Consider the following 17,482-nt stretch of genomic DNA (forward strand, 5'->3'; position numbering starts at 1 on the left):
GTAAAGTGGAAACGCATGCTTCACAACAGTAGTTACTCCAGTGCCTGTAAACATATCTATTCTGAAATACATTTGTACACAGTGAAGAAATATTTAACTTTAAAAATCCATCCTCTTTTAAAAAGCTAAAACATCTGTATTCTCTGTGATGGATATTTCACACCTCTGTAAATGTTTTTCATTCAGCACTGAAAGTCCTCACTGAGCTGACTAATGTAACGGAACAACTGAGAATGTTGTCCTAGTTTTGTCTTTCTTTCAATGGCAAAATCCAATGAACTTCTTCAATTATGCCATTTCACTACTGGAGCTCTGTGCACCTATCTAAAGGGACGAGGTGTGCCACTGCTATCGGCTCTTTGATCAACTTTAGATTGCACATATTTCAGACCTATTTCTTCTCCATATTCCCTGTAGAACAGAGAAATAATTGGACTATTCCCCCAGCTGCAGCCTCCATCTGGAACCAGTTCACTTTATCTTTTGACTTTAGTACTAGTCTGACTGGGTATCTATGGTGTGTTTATTTGTGCGTGTGTTCCAGGTTTTGCCGGTACACCGGGGTACCTGTCTCCAGAGGTGCTGAGGAAAGATCCATACGGCAAGCCAGTAGACATGTGGGCCTGTGGTAAGAACCGTGGCTAACTGGGGTTTGTTGACCGAGGGATGCAGCTGCTTATTTATGCACAGACATCTTGGCTTGAAGCAGCCAAATTCAAAGTAGACACGGTGTTGACATGATAAACTGTCCACACTTTACACACTCTTCTGATAGGCCAGGCCACCTGGACCTGAGATATCAAACAGCCGCGCTCCTTTCAACACACCTGTGCTGACTCTTTGAGTCCACATACTCAATGGCTGGTGTTGTGTTTGTGGTCAGCCTGTGTCGTAGTTAGGCAGAGGCCCTTTCATCTTTTCCTGGAAACCGTCCAGCCAATCAAAAACCACCTTCTCTGATAACACCAGCAAACACACGGCCGTAGTGTGTGTTCTATTTCATCCTTCCTGACCGCCAGAGGTGGTGCTTAGCACTGGATACCTTCCGTCTCGAGCATTCGCAGGTCGAGTCTTAATGACAACAAAGTCACCTGTGACCTCGGATGACCCGCCCACCGGGTATAAGTTCCGCTGTCATCCCGAGATCAGTCCTTTTTCATCTTCTCGCAAACGCAGGCTAACGGAATCTACGTTAGCATCAGCTAAAGAATGAAGTTGTACAGAGGTTTATCTGAAGCTCGTCGCGTGGAGCCTTGCGACCAACTGGTCGGAGTTGCGATCCCTCGCCCTCCAAAAGCTGCCACAAGCTCCCCCTCGGAGGGGGAAGACGGCGCGTTTTCTTACGGCAGACCATCGAGTCGGACCGGAGAACGCAGCAGGTCTACCTTCGTTCTTCGCCAGGACCTCCATCGCGAAGCGTCAATCGGGTGAGAGCGTTCCAATTGTTATCAATGATTGCAGTTTTCACAGTAGCAGAGCGCGCTCGCTGTTGCTAACTGTGTGCTCACGGGAGTGTCTCCGCTCGGCGTCGCATGGCTGCGACCCGGGCGTGACCAGCTCTCTGTAGCGACTCGGATAGCGTGCGTGCTGACCTTGGTAGCATCGCCGCAGGGCAGAGTTAGCAGAGTGTCTAAGTAAGCAACTCGGGCTAACGGAAGCCACGCTAATTCCGGCAGCTGACTCCTGTCTTACAGGACCTGGGCCAAAGTAGCGGAGTGCTACTGCTGCGACCCCCAGCAGCCACAGCTACCGTACTAGTGAGGAGTCACAGCAGTGCCTTCGAGCTCTATCACCATGGAGGGAGAGAGCGTACCTGTCGGGGGGTGTCCCCATGGGTATGGTCCCATCCCGGCGGGAGGTCGTCACAACAGACGCCTCCCTCTCAGGGTGGGGTGCAGTGTGGCAGAACAGGACTGCTCAGGGGCAGTGGTCCGCTCAGGACCGCACCGAGCATATCAATGTCCTGGAGCTGTGGGCTGTGCACCGAGCACTCAAGCAGTTCCTGCCATACCTGGCTGGAAAACACATACTCGTTCGTTCAGACAACACCCCGACCGTCTTCCACATAAACCATCAGGATGGCACCAGGTCGGCAAAGCTGCTACACGCAGCTTGCGCCCTTCTGATTTGGGCAGCCCCTCGCCTGACTAGCCTTCGGGCGATGTATATTCCAGGGGAACAGAACCAGGTCGCAGATCCCCTCTCCCGCCACAGACCCCCACCGGGGGAGTGGCGGCTCCACCCAGAAGTGGTGCAGAGCATCTGGGGTCTCTTCGGCAGGGCGATGGTAGATCTCTTTGCCTCAGAGACGTCAACCCACTGCCCCCACTGGTTCTCCTTGAGGGAGAGGACCAGCCCTCTGGGGCAAGATGCCCTGGCGCACACATGGCCGGAGGGCCTTCTATATGCTTTACCTCCCCCAATTCCCCATATCTTGCCAACGCTTCTCAGGGTACTTCAACAGGGCCACAGTCTCCTGCTGGTGGCCCCACGATGGCCAGCCAGGACTTGGTTCCCCCTGCTGCACAGACTCTGCTCCGGGACACCATGGCGCCTCCCGGACAGGATGGACCTCCTTTCGCAGCTAGGGGGCCAGATCTGGCACCCCAACCCCAGCCGCCTGCAGCTATGGGCCTGGCCACTGCAGGGCCCGACCAGCTGCTGAGCAGCTGCACAGACCCAGTCAAGGGGACTATTCGGAATGCCAGAGCACCATCTACCCGTCTACAGTACGAATGTAGATGGAGGCTGTTTTCTGACTGGTGCGTGGGCCGCAACATCGACCCGGTGCAGTGCCCCGTGCCTATTCTACTAGAGTTTCTGCAGTCCCTCCTGGATAGGGGCCGGTCTCACTCTACCCTGAGGGTGTATGTAGCTGCTATCTCAGGACAGCACGCTGGAATTAACAATGACACGGTAGGGAGCTACTGGTTGGTCTCCCTCCGAGCACCCCCAGGGCTCCCCCATGGGACCTGCCCATGGTACTGGACACCCTATGCTCGCTTCCTTTCAAACCCATGTCGGGGTGAGAGCTAAGATGGCTGTCGGCAAGGACCGTTTTTCTCCATGCCATCACTTCAGCAAAGAGAGTAAGCGAGCTGCACGCCCTGTTGGTGAGTGAATCCTGTCTCAGGTGGAACTCAGATGGCTCGGGTGTCACACAATGGCCTAACGCAGCGTTTCTCCCTAAAGTGCTGACACGCTCATATCTCAACCAGCCTCTCCGGCTGGCACAGTTCGACCCCCCATCGGGAGAGGAGTGGTCGAAGCTCCTGTGCCCAGTGCGGGCCCTCAGAACCTATGTCGAAGCCACCACAGGCATACGACAGTCAGAGCAGCTTTTCATCTGTTATGGCAGGCCTAGGAGGGGTTTTGCCCTTTCAAAACAGCGCCTATCCCACTGGATTGTGGAGGCCATTGCCTGTGCATACAGAGCAAAGGGCTGTGCCCTGCCATCCGGCACGAAGGGCCATTCTACCAGGAGCGTTTCCACATCATGGGCAACCCTGAGAGGGGTCCCAGTGGAATATATATGTGCTGCAGCCTCCTGGGCATCACCAAGCACATTCACTAGGTTCTACAGTGTGAACGTTGCCACCCCTCACCCACTGGGGTGGTTCTTTGTCCAGAGTCCTCTGCCTGATCCATACACGGTAGGCTCCTTGGGTTTCCTCGTAACTCTGTTGGTACAAGTCATCCAGTGCTAAGCACCGCCTCTGGCGGTCAGGAAGGATGAAATAGAACGCAAGTTACGTATGTAACTATGGTTCTATGAATCCTGGATGACCGCCAGAGTTCTTGGTCACTCGGAATCTCGTGAGTTTGCGAGAAGATTCCGTAGGACTGATCTCGGGATGACACCGGAACTTATACCCGGTGGGCGGGTCATCCGAGGTCACAGGTGACTTTGTTGTCATTAAGACTCGACCTGCGTATGCTCGAGACGGAAGATATCCAGTGCTAAGCACGGTCATCCAGGATTCATAGAACCATAGTTACATACGTAACTTGCGTTTGTTACCACACTGGTCTTCATCAGGAAATCCTAAAAATTAGGGATGCACCGATCTGATCGGCTCCGATCCATATTGGCCGATATTCCCATTATCGGTTTTGATCGGCGTTCTCAAAACGGCCGATCAAATTGGCCGATCAGATGACGTAGCATCTGCGAGAACTATCGGAGACGTTTCAATCGCGGCGCACCGCAACGGAGACGATGCGCCCGGCGAGGGCCGGCAGAGTGAGAGGTCCACGAGGGGATCCTCACGCACCGAGCGGCGTCCCCGTCCCCCGAGTTGAATCACTGCGGTCAACTTAGCCGACACTTCCATGTCTGAGCCCCTATAGACTGATGTTGACGGTAAACGCATTCTATCGGGAGCGCGCGAGGGTTTTGATAAAGTTAGCGGAAGGATTTATGTGACAACATCCGGTTTTGCAAAGTTAGCGTAAAGAACCACGTGAAACAACATCCGTTTATCAAAATAAGACTAATCATACACTAACATATAAAAGTAAACAATGAACTGATTTTGTATCTTTATAGATCGGTTCTGAGATTTAGCTTAAATTATGCTAACATTAAAACATTTTTACTGGACCAAGGAAGAGTTTATAAAAATAAGTCAGACTTTTGTATGTTAAAAAAAGTCCTGTATATAGATTTCCCCAAGAGTTCCAGGAAATGAATAATGCAGATGTGTTCTATACATATCTGAAATCCCCTACACTGGCAATCAATCAATTTTAATGTATCAATTAGGACATTTTTCAAAGTAAAAGTCCTAAATGTTTAAAGAAATCGGTAATTTCTTTAATGTTTGAGGTGCTTTATATATGTATTTCCTCATAGTCCTAGGCAATAATGCTACACAATAAATAGAATGCTTCAATCGACACCGTGATCGGTGATCGGTAGATCGGCAGATACTGATTTCAGTGATCGGTGATCGGCACCAAAAAACCTGATCGGTGCATCTCTACTAAAAATGTTTGTTCTTCAATTCTTATCTTAATCCGGTGGTCAGGAGACATCTTCACCAATTTGACATCATATGCACAGCATTTATTAGAATGAATGCTGCAAAGCTTCTTGTTTTACGGCAGTTGGCATTCAGCTTATTGGTGCATTATCGCCATGTCAGCTCTGACGTGTATTTATGGATCACAATGGTGTGTGTGTGTGTGCAGGTGTGATCCTCTACATCCTCCTGGTGGGATACCCTCCATTCTGGGATGAGGACCAGCACAGACTCTACCAGCAGATCAAAGCTGGAGCTTATGATGTGAGTTTTGTACTGACACACACACACACACACACACTCTCTCTCTCTCAGTCTCGCAACATACTGGGCATGTGCTACATCATCTCAAACACTCCCACAGCACTGGCTTTGTGTGAAACATTTCATTATCATATCAAGCCAATACATCACTTCACGTTGGTAATGTTACAAAGAGAACTTGTGTGGTTAAACCACTATTTGTTTTGATGAGTGGGTCCCCGTTTTGTACATACACACACATGAGCACACAAATGAAATGATCCAATATGCTCCTGTTGTTCCACAACTCTACATTTGGTGGCTGCTAACACTTCAAGAAAAGTAGCAAGGTGGCAAAAAAAGAGGAAGTAGACTGAAACCAGCCAACATAGAAGGAAACAATGAAGGTTTATCAATGCACTGACAGCTTTATTGTTTTATGAGAAAGTAAATTAATTGAACCCTTTAATCAGGCCTCAACCATACATCTGATGCATGTCCATGTCCTACATACATTTGGGGAAAATCAACAATCAGATGAAATCGTGCATGTTCACCAGAAACTTTTGACCATCAGAATCGGTACAAAATGACAGTTTCTCATAATGGATTTGAGCACTTGAAACTTTTCAAAATGCGACGCCACCAACATATTTTGGTTGGTCTCCAAAGTTATGGATATTCAATACCCAGACCCTAGCCCAAAATACCTCTAAAATGGATTATGGAAATAGACAACTTCCCTGTTTCTGTACCAGTGAATGAAAAATAATGGCCTGCATGGCATTTCATACCGTCTTAGTGAACACTATGATGTCATCCCTCAAACAGTTCCCGTCTCCTGAGTGGGACACAGTAACTCCAGAAGCTAAAGACCTGATCAACAAGATGCTCACCATTAACCCAGCCAAGAGAGTGACGGCCACCGATGTACTCAAACACCCCTGGATCTGTGTAGGTGTCACTCACACACACACACTAACACACACACCTTGCCTGTAAACAAAGGTATCACAGCGAACACTCTGTTTGTGTTCACAGCAACGCTCCACTGTGGCCTCCATGATGCACAGACAGGAGACGGTGGAGTGCCTGAAGAAGTTCAACGCGAGGAGGAAACTCAAGGTGTGTGACATTCCAGATGGGGCATCTGGTCTTTACAGCAATGTAAACAAGGGATTTTGTCCTGCTCACTGTCCACGTCTCTCTCCCTAGGGTGCTATCCTGACTACTATGCTGGCCACTCGCAACTTCTCAGGTAGAACTGGACTGCTGAAGACTGATGTCCTGCTAGTTCTTTATTAAATAGAAGAACGTGCTACATACTGTTCTTCTAGTCCCTGTGGACACTTCCTTCCCTTGTAGTTGTGTTTATATGCTTATCTTCTGAGGGCAACCAATGGGCTTCTTCAGTTGCTATGACCCGAGACTGAATGAGCAGACAGGTGGATGCAGTCCCATCTCCAGGTCCCTGCAGAGGGAAACATTTTCAAACTGAATGAAACATCATTGATAATTCAAATGGGAGACAAGTCCATGTTATTACCTTCGCATTGAAAATGCGGAAGGTTATGTTTTGATCGCCGTGTATTTATTTATTTATTTGTATGCGTGTTACTCGCATAACTCAAAAAGTATTAAACCGAATCGCATGAAATTTGGTGGGATGGTTGGTTATTATCCGGGGACCATTTGATTAGATGTTGGGATCGATCGGGTCAAAGGTCAAGGTCATGAAAAGGTCCAAATCTTCTTTTTACCATAGCGCAGTCAATTTCTATCCAATTGGCATGCAACTAATGCCAACATGTTCATAATTCAATGCCCAATCTTGTGATATGCGAAGCTATGCACTCTACCGAGTGCCCGTTCTAGTTTGTGTATGTTCTGAGCTGTCAGTTGGCCGTGTTATGACAGTGACCATACTGCTAACTTCTATTTTCTTCTTCCTGCCCTCTGTCCGGTAACTCCTGTGTGAGGTAAGAGCTCTTTTTCACAGTGAGGATATTTACTAGCACCAGTTTTTGTGGCCATATTGGAAGAGAAGTAAACAACTCACCTTATATAGTCACATTTAAGTCCATCCTGTTATTGTGATTATCAATAGTATTGCCACACTTTGTTTCCTGAGTAACATATTTGTTTGTTATTGACAGTAGCAGAAATCAACAGAACAGAACGTGTTGATTTAATTGTAGAGGACCAGGGATCCTTCTTAGACTTCTCGTACAGGGACTAACATCTGGGCTGTCACTGCAGTTTGAAAGTATGATGTTTGATCAGCAGTAGTGATATAATACAAACAACAACTGATATGAATCAAAACAAATCCACCTGATGAAAACATTGAGTTTGAGTTGTACTTTCTTTCGAGATGAACATGTTGATTCACCCCTGACTATCTTAGAGATCTCTCCCTGAACTCATCTGTTTGTGTCTCTGGTATTGCATGTTCACTGAACAGCTGTTGGGCTTCACAAATTCAGTTTTCAATTCAATTCAGTTTATTTGTATAGCCCAATTTCACAAATTACAAATTTGTCTCGGAGTGCTTTACAATCTGTACACATAGACATCCCTGCCCCAAAACCTCACATCGGATCAGGAAAAACTCCCAAATAACCCTTCAGGGGGAAAAAAGGGAAGAAACCTTTAGGAGAGCAACAGAGGAGGATCCCTCTCCAGGATGGACAGAACAATAGATGTCATGTGTACAGAAGGACAGATTTAAAGTTAAAATACATTCAATGAATATGACAGAGTGTATGAATAGTTCATAGTAGGCATATTCCACGATGGAGACCTCCACGATCCATCAGGCAGATGGCGGTGGGGAGGAGGAGTGGATGGAGTCTCAACAGTGGGCGGAGTCTCAACAGGACAGTGGCGTAGTCAGGAGCAGGAATTCCACGACCCAGACCTCGATGATCCATCAGGCAGATAGGATCTATGCCGTCTCATAGGGTCCGATGACCCCATGAGACGTGAAGTCAAAAGGACTCCGGGGAGAAAGCAGAGTTAGTAACGTGTGATTGAGAGATGAAAATTCATCCATAAGGAGAGAGAAAAGAGGAGATAGGTACTCAGTGCATCCTAAAACGTCCCCCAGCAGCTATAAGCCTATAGCAGCATATCAAGGGGCTGGACAAGGTGAACCTGATTCAGCCCTAACTATAAGCTCTGTCAAAGAGGAAAGTCTTCAGTCTACTCTTAAACGAGGTGACTGTGTCTGCCTCCCGTACTGAAGGTGGAAGCTAGTTCCATAAAAGAGGAGCTTGATAACTAAAGGCTCTGGCTCCCATTCTACTTTTTAAGACTCTAGGAACTACAAGTAGCCCCGCATTTAGTGAGCGCAGCTCTCTAGTGGGGCAATATGGTACTACAAGCTTCTTAAGATATGATGGTGCATCACCAATCAAGGCTTTGTAGGTTAAGAGAAGAATTTTAAAAGTGATTCTTGATTTTACGGGGAGCCAGTGCAGAGCAGCTAGTGCAGGAGTGATGTGATCTCTTTTCTTAGTTTTAGTGAGAACACGAGCTGCAGCATTCTGGATCAACTGGAGGGACCTAAGAGACTTATTAGAGCAGCCTGATAATAAGGAGTTGCAGTAATCCAGTAACGAACACGTGAACCAATTTTTCTGCCTCTTTTTGAGACTAGATGTGCCTGACTTTTGAAATATTACGTAGATAAAAGAATGCAGTCCTTGAGATTTTCTTTACGTGGGAGTTAAAGGACAAGTCCCGATCAAAGATAACAGATTCTTTACAGTGGTGTTGGATGCTAGGGCAATGCTGTCTACAGAAACCACATCACCAGATAATTGATCTCTGAGGTGCTCAGGGCCGAGTACAATTACTTCGGTTTTGTCTGAGTTCAACATCAAGAAGTTGCAGGTCATCCATGTTTTTATGTCTTTAAGACATGCTTGAATTTTACTGAGTTGGTTGGTCTCCTCTGGTTTTATCGATAGATATAGTTGAGTATCATCTGCATAACAATGAAAGTTTATGGAGTATTTCCTGATAATATTGCCCAAAGGAAGGTAAATAAAATTGGTCCAAGCACAGAACCTTGTGGAACTCCGTGACTAACGTTGGTGGTTATCGAGGCTTCATCGTTTACAAATACAAACTGAGATCGATCTGATAAATAGGATTTAAACCAATTTAGTGCGGTGCCTGAAATGCCAATCGACTGATTCAGTCTCTGAAATAGGATTTCATGGTCAATGGTGTCGAATGCAGCACTAAGGTCTAACAAGACCAGTACAGAGATGAGTCCTTTATCTGCTGCCATTAAGAGGTCATTTGTAATTTTCACCAGTGATGTCTCGGTGCTGTGGTGTTTTCTAAATCCTGACTGAAACTCCTCAAATAAACTATTATGATGTAGAAAGTCACACAACTGATTTGCGACCACTTTCTCAAGGATCTTGGAGAGGAAGGGGAGGTTAGAGATCGGTCTGTAGTTAGCCAACACCTCTGGATCCAGAGTGGGCTTCTTCAGGAGAGGTTTAATAACAGCCACTTTGAAGGAGTGTGGTACGTGGCCTGTTAACAAAGACACATTGATAATATCTAATAGAGAGCTGCCAATTAAAGGCAAAACGTCTTTAAGCAGCCTCGTCGGGATGGGGTCCAAGAGACAGGTAGACGTGATCGAAGTAGAAACCGTTGAAGATAATTGGTCACGGTTGATGGGAGAAAAGCCATCCAAATATACACCAGGGCATACAGCGGTTTCCAAGGCCATTCCATTTGAGAACAGATTGGCACTGGTTAAGGGCAAGAGATTATTAATCTTGTCCCCAATAGTTAACATCTTTTCATTAAAGAAGTTCATAAAGTCATTACCACTGAGGTCTATAGGAATACTCGGCTCCACAGAGCTGTGACTCTGTCAGCCTGGCTACAGTGCTGAAGAGAAACCTGGGGTTGTTCTTATTTTTCTCTATTACTGATGAGTAATAGGCTGCTCTGGCATGACGGAGGGCCTTATACATTTTAAGACTATCTCGCCAAACCAAGCGGGATTCTTCCAGATTAGTTGAACGCCAAATGCTTTCAAGCTTTCGTGACGTTTGCTTCAGTTTGCGGGTCTGAGGGTTATACCAGGGAGCAAACCTCCTCTTCCTCACTGTCTTCTTCTTCAGAGGGGCTATCGAGTCCAGTGTCATTCTCAGAGAGCCTGTGGCACTATCAACAAGATGATCAATCTGGGACGGACTAAAGTTAGACCAGGAGTCCTCTGTTATATTGAGACGTGGTATTGAATCAAATGCAGAAGGAATCGCTTCTTTAAATTTAGCTACAGCACTGTCAGTTAGACATCTGGTGTAGAAACTTTTGACTAACGGTGTACACTCCGATAGTATAAACTCAAAAGTTATGAGAAAAAGCCGATCGAGTCCAACAATGAGATGAATGCAGCACTAAGGCAATCATTATCAACATCCACATGAATATTAAAATCTCCTACAATCATAACTTTATCAGTTTTAAGAACCAGACTTGATATAAATTCTAAAAATTCAGATATAAACTCTGAATATGGACCTGGTGGCCGGTACAGAATCACAAATAGAATTGGCTGTAGTGTTTTCCAGGTTGGATGTGAGAGACTAAGAACAAGGCTTTCAAATGAGTTGTAGTTTAATTTAGGTTTAGGATTTATTAATAGGCTCGAGTCAAAGATGGCTGCTACTCCACCTCCTCGAGGAATGTGAGTATTAATATGACTTGGAGGAGTCGATTCATTTAGGCAGACATATTCTTCATGACTCAGCCAGGTTTCAGTTAGACAACATGAATCAATGTGATTATCTGATATTAAATCATTTAGTAACACAGCTTTAGATGACAGAGGTCTAATATTTAGGAGACCATATTTAATAGTCCTGTTTTGTTGCGCTGCTGAAATAATGTTGTTAACTTGTATAAGGTTATTGTGTACAACTCTTCTTCTGCTTACTTTTGATTTATTTAATTGAAGTGGCCGTGGGACAGACACAGTCTCTACTCTAGACTCATGGGTGGGTAACTGCTCGAATGGAAGAGCAGAGAAGGGTGTAAGACTACAACTCTGCTCCCGGTTCCTGATCTGAACCCTTGGTTGTCATGGATTAAGTCCGGTGATCAACTTGGTCATGTTTGCAGAAATGAGACGCGCTCCGTCCAACGTGGGATGGATGCCGTCTCTCCTCATCAGGTTTTTCCCAGAAAGTCTTGCAGTTGTCTACGTAGCCCACATTATTCGCTGGGCACCACCTCGACAGCCAGCGGTTGAAAGACGACATTCGGCTAAACAATTCGTCAGTCAGCAAATTTGGGAGAGGACCAGAGAAAACTACGGTGTCCGACAACGTCTTGGCATAAGCACACATCGATTCCACATTAATTTTAGTGACCTCCGACCGGCGTAGTCGGGAGTCATTACCACCGGCGTGTATTACAATCTGACTGTATCTCCGCTTATCCTTAGCCAGCAGTTTCAAACAAGACTCCACGTCGCCCGCTCTGGCCCCTGGGAGGCACACGACTGTGGTCCGCGGCTTCGCTATTGTCACGTTCCTGACTATAGAGCATATTCACGTGACGTCAGCATCTCAATCGCGCCATCTTGGGGTCTACTTATTAAATGGCAGAAGAAGTTGACCTATCGTGTCCGCTGTTTGATTATGGGAGAGCCCAGCAACCTCATGTCCTTCTGCATTACCAAAGAAAGATTTCAGCGGTTGGAATTGAATATTCGCAACGCTTTTTTACCTGATTTTACTCGCTCAACACTTTGTGGTTAATTCGCTAGTTACCCCTAGTTACCAGCACATAGCCCGGTCACATTCCTGTAAAACAGTTTTCATTTCCGCTATCGACCATGGGACATTAACAACTATTTCTGCGTTATACTTGTTGTGGAAATACCACATCAAGCACCCCGTGTCTGGGTTCATATATGATCCGTAGTCGCACAGCTCCGCCTCCAGGACGAGTGTCTGGATGAAGCCGCTTCCAGCGCTCATTCAGGACCAGCAGTGACTGTTTGGTGGCCGTGCTGAGTGCTGTGCCCATGTAGCCAGTGTTTTATTTTACCTTGAAATGAATCACAGAGTAAAGGTAGACATCGCCCGACGGAGTTGCCATGTTCATGGCTTCCTCCCAAGTTTCCATGCGCAAGTGAAAGACATTGATTTTCGCTCGGCGAAAAAGCAAAAAGAGATTATTGACGAGAGTGTGTCAATGGAAACGTGCCCACAACCCGATGTATCAACAGAAACACATGAGAACAGTCCTAACGCTCATACGCCGAGTGAAGCCGAAGTAGATGCATGACAAGTTGAAGTAATAGCCTGTCTTGTTGAGCTGATAAACCCATATTCTGAATCATTAGACCCACATCCAACAATGAGGCACAGTACCATAATCACAAGGCACACCGTTTTCAACTGAAATTGTGTCTCCTTCAGGATATAATGGTCATTTCTAAAGAAGAGCGGCATAAAAAAAAGCAAAACAATGCCGTGCATGGACCCCAACGTGAGTGAATACGCTCTATAGAGCTCCCGATAACCAGGGTGTGCTCCTCAGCGGGTGCGTCGCTGAGCAGGGTAAAGCGGTTCGAAACGTGAAGTGGTTGGTGCACAGCGGGCTTCTGTATAGACTTACTACTCTGTACTCGTGTGTGTGATTTCCAGCTGGTTTCTGATGTCCTTGCATTGTTCTCTTTTTCTCAACAGTAGCCAAGAGCCTGCTGAACAAAAAAGCGGATGGCGTCAAAGTAAGTTCTCCTCTACTAAAGATGTCTCAGCAGATTGTTCTTTGAAGGCTGTATGTGGTCAACACACTCTGGCCAAATGGGTGTGGCACACATTTTACAATAATGATCCCTCTGCATTGTCAATCTGTGCAAGAGAAGCAAGAACATCTGTTGTCTGAGCTAAGGATGACGTTAGAAACTAATAACCAACGATTAAAAGACCAGATTGGCTTCATCTCTCTGCAATTCTCCAGATGAGGAAAATCCTCCATTGACACCACCTAGGGGCCGAGCACAGCTGTTTCGGATGTTGACTACCCAGACTCTCTGTTGAATCACCAAAATATCATGAAAGGCTGTTTACTGTAAACTCTTGTGGTAACTAGCGATGCCGAGAGTTTACAGGAGATTTAGATAATTTCCCTATGAGGCTTCTCTTTCAAAGACTCGCGCTTATTTCCCTTTCCAACACACTCCTCTCTTCATCAAGCTGCCTGTGTTTCTCTTTCTGCTGATGAGCTCCTGTTGGTGGAGGTCATGTATTTGTGTTCTTCAATCACTGTAATTACTTGTTCTCATGCTGAGTACCCAGCTCATCTAGTGGCTCTTAAGGGGACATTCAGCTCTACGTGTCCGTCCACTCAATGTTGATCTGATCCATTTTTCATAATAATCATAAGACTACATTTACCATCAGCACAGCATATACCTTCAACTAAATATGTTTTTTAATCATTATTGTTTGGTTTCAACTGAAAAACTTAAGACCTTTTCAGGGTTAATATTGAATGACCCTTAAAAGGCGAATGGGAGAGCTGAAGTTATGTTGACGTCTTATGGAAAATGATCAGCAGGGCCATGGCAGGAGGCATCAGACACAGCCAATGGACCCGATGAGACGTGAAGTCACAAAGACTCCAGGGAGGAAGAAGAGTTAGAAATGTGTGATGGAGAGATGTACATTCATCCATACGTAGAGAGAAGAGGAGATAGGTGCTCAGTGTATCCTAAACGTCCCCCGGCAGCTATAAGCCTATAGCAGCATATCAAGGGGCTGGACCAGGTGAACCTGATTCAGCCCTAACTATGAGCTCTGTCAAAGAGGAAAGTCTTCAGTCTACTCTTAAATGAGGTGACTGTGTCTGCCTCCAGGACTGAAGGTGAAGCTGGTTCCATAAAAGAGGAGCTTGATAACTAAAGGCTCTGCCTCCCATCCTACTTTTTAACACTCTAGGAACCACAAGTAGCCCCACATTTAGTGAGCGCAGCTCTCTAGTGGGGCAATATGGTACTACAAGCTCCTTAAGATATGATGGAGCATCACCAATCAATGCTTTGTAGGTTAGGAGAAATATTTTAAATTTGAGTCTTGATTTTACGGGGAGCCAGTGCAGAGCAGCTCGTGCAGGAGTTATGTGATCTCTTTTCTTCGTTTTAGTGAGTACACTATAAGCCTACAGCAGCATATCTAGGGGCTGGACCAGGCAAACCTGATTCAACCCTAACTATAAGACTATATCAAAGAGGAAAGTCTTTAGTTATCAAGCTCCTCTTTTATGGAACCAGCATGAGGTGACTGTGTCTGCCTCCAGGACTGAAGGTGGAAGCTGGTTCCATAAAAGAGGAGCTTGATAACTAAAGGCTCTGGCTCCCATTCTACTTTTTAGGATTCTAGGAACCTCAAGTAGCCCTGCATTCAGTGAGGCAGCTCTCTAGTGGGGCAATATGGTAATACAAGCTCCTTAAGATATGAAGGAGTATCACCAATCAAGACGTTAGGAGAAGAATTTTAAACATGATTCTTGATTTTACAGGAAGCCAGTGCAGAGCAGCTAATACAGGGGTAATGTGATGTCCATTACTTCATAGAGACTTTTTCAACTTATTTTAGACTAACTTTAAAAAGTAACTGAAACTGAATACTGTGACAGTTCCATGGCCGTCACCCGTGGGTTTCCCCCGAAAGCACCAAGGATTCTCCAAGACCATGGTTCGATTCCGTAATTTACTTTATTCAATCACTCACTTCACAACACAGCAGACCGCACGACGACGCCTCTGCTCACTCTTCCCACTCCACTGCTCCGAGAGCCGCGTCGGCCGTCAGCTGCCGATCGGGGGTCGTCGGCGCCGACGACTAGTTGCGGGTATCGGTGGTCGGCAGCGCCGAAGGGTCCTGGGGACCGGGGGTCGGCAGCGACAAATTTAACAAATGGCTGCAATGAAACAGAGTGACCATTTTAAAGGGGTCTGAATACTTTCCGTACCCACTGTATACATCTTGTACATGAATGCACATTCATACACCGACAGCCATCCAGGGGTACAGTGCTTTTCTGGCCCATGGACCGCCACAGTCCAGGAAACAGAACCACGTAATTAGATTTCACTGTGGAACATGCAGAAGATGGTGCTGATGCACGGGTAGTTTACTTAATTCATCATCTGTCTACATCTGGCTCATTTGTTTCCCTGCAGCTATCTCTGTTCATCCATCTCTATGAGCAGCCTTATGCTCCAGCTTGGTTAGTAACTCCTCTCTTTATGAAGGTGCTATATTGTTTAATTGTGTTCAAACTGAAGCAGGAGAGTTCCGTTCATTGTTATTCTGATTATTCTGATTATTAATTGTATGCACACGGTTTTAGACTGACACTTGAGCACAGCAGCAGCCCCGCAGTGTCCACTAAGTCTTGTCACTTCTGTCCCGTTTACCTGTCTGTTCACCTGTCCGTCACTCCAGATCAACAACAAGACCAATGTGGTCACCAGTCCCAAACAGCCCGTCCCCACTCTGGTACACAGACCCTGCCTTGCTGCACGCATGTCTGCATGTCTAATGTGTCACAGTCTGTACTTTAAGGGCACCCGTCCCCATCACGCAGCTCATGAGCCCTCATACTTTCTCACTTGGTTGTTGTTGTGTTTGTTTGTTTGTTTCCCATGAAGCTTAAGAACCACAGAGTTCTTTAGTGGTTGTGTAACATGAGAACCTCTGCATTGCTTTACTTCGTTGCCACATTGCTGTACGTGGGATACATATTTAATGTGTGGTTGATGATGGCTGTAATGGCAACACTGGGCCATTGCATGTCAACTCTGTTGATGTTGCCATGAAGACAGCACTGGTTTACTACTTGGTAGATGTTTGGATTCATGTAGTTTGGGCAGCCACTTTCACCTCAAGTATTTCTTACCACTGTAAATAACCTTTTCTTTTCTTGGGATATCCTTAATATTTATTTATGTAGAACTGCTGACATTTTTTAAAATAGTTTTATGCTGTTTCATTCCTGAAAAATCGATTTTTTTCGGTTTGGTACCCCAAATAGCTCTAAAAACTACAGAACCCATGAGCCAGGCAGAGACTTGAATGGGAGCTCCGCACAATACTTGACTCAGATCCCAAATGTGAATTGTTTATCTGGTTTCTAGAGAGCATAATGTTAAGATGTTGCTTGTTGTAAGCATTACTCCTAGTTGACTCCTCCCCTTTACACTCAATGTAATCATTATGAGAGTTTCTGCTGGGAAAAGATAAATATCAATCATGATGACGACTTGTCATCTTTCCTTAAAGCTGCATGCAAACACACATATTGTGGTTTTCGATGGAAGTTAGATGTTGGAACCTCTTTCTTTGACAACACTCTTAAGTTAACATTTTAACATTTCAGTTGGTTTACAGTGTAAACAAACTGATGCACAGTGTAAACAAACAGGATACAACTTGACAAGTATCTGTGTCTTCTTCAACGTTGAACAGAACCAGGCTAGCTGTTCCCCTCTGCTTCCAGTCTCTGTGCTAAGCTAACCATATTCTGATCCATTTCAAAGCATCTAAAAACGGTGTATGCAAACAAGGCCAAACATCCTCTTTATCGTAAAGTATACTGCAGTATAACCCTGACAGAACACAGGACCAGGTAGAGAACATGGTCCTTAGTGGGACCGTTCACCTGCAGCAGCACAGCTTCCCTTCACAGAGTTTAGCGAACTTTAATGATGTTAACATGTCAGCTGGGACACAGTGTACAGCAAACCATTTGCATGTATACGTGATATAGGACATCATCCTGAATATGTACTGGTTACCTCTCTATTCTATCCATTGTTGATGATTTATTTAGTCTCTTTAGAGTCATATAGGTATATTTTGATCATTTCCATGGTGATTAATGTCATTGTGTGGGTGTGGGTGTGTGTGTGACTGCCGACTGGCTTTCCCCTAATTAGCAATTGAGCCACTTTACCTTCTTCCCTCACCATGTTTGTGTTTTCTTCTTCTTTTGCCTTGCTAAATACATTTCTGTCCACTTCCTTTCTGCACACGCCTCTCTTCCTGCTGTGATCAGGAGCCTCAAACCACTGTTATCCACAACCCAGCTGATGGAAACAAGGTACACAGCTGATCAGTCTGGAGCTTAGAGACTTAGAGTCAATGTGCTTCTGATGATGT

General features: G+C 45.7%; 1 protein-coding gene across 14 annotated transcripts in view; it reads left to right on the forward strand.

Annotated features, from left to right (window-relative positions):
- Positions 1 to 17,482, forward strand: part of camk2d1 (calcium/calmodulin-dependent protein kinase (CaM kinase) II delta 1) — a 94,191-nt gene that overhangs the window by 57,531 nt on the left and 19,178 nt on the right. For 3 of the 14 annotated variants that reach the window (XM_056442945.1, XM_056442947.1, XM_056442946.1), the window contains exons 8-15: positions 545 to 628; positions 5,194 to 5,288; positions 6,099 to 6,221; positions 6,309 to 6,392; positions 6,483 to 6,525; positions 13,007 to 13,044; positions 15,767 to 15,820; positions 17,379 to 17,423. In XM_056442945.1, the coding sequence (XP_056298920.1) occupies positions 545 to 628; positions 5,194 to 5,288; positions 6,099 to 6,221; positions 6,309 to 6,392; positions 6,483 to 6,525; positions 13,007 to 13,044; positions 15,767 to 15,820; positions 17,379 to 17,423 (566 nt within the window). Of the gene's footprint in view, positions 1 to 544; positions 629 to 5,193; positions 5,289 to 6,098; positions 6,222 to 6,308; positions 6,393 to 6,482; positions 6,526 to 13,003; positions 13,045 to 15,766; positions 15,821 to 17,378; positions 17,424 to 17,482 lie in introns of all 14 variants that reach the window. The other 11 variants (XM_056442951.1, XM_056442952.1, XM_056442950.1 and 8 more) reach the window with 5 other exon arrangements.

The sequence above is a fragment of the Pseudoliparis swirei genome, chromosome 21 (assembly GCF_029220125.1).
Source record: "Pseudoliparis swirei isolate HS2019 ecotype Mariana Trench chromosome 21, NWPU_hadal_v1, whole genome shotgun sequence".
NCBI lineage: Eukaryota > Metazoa > Chordata > Actinopteri > Perciformes > Liparidae > Pseudoliparis > Pseudoliparis swirei.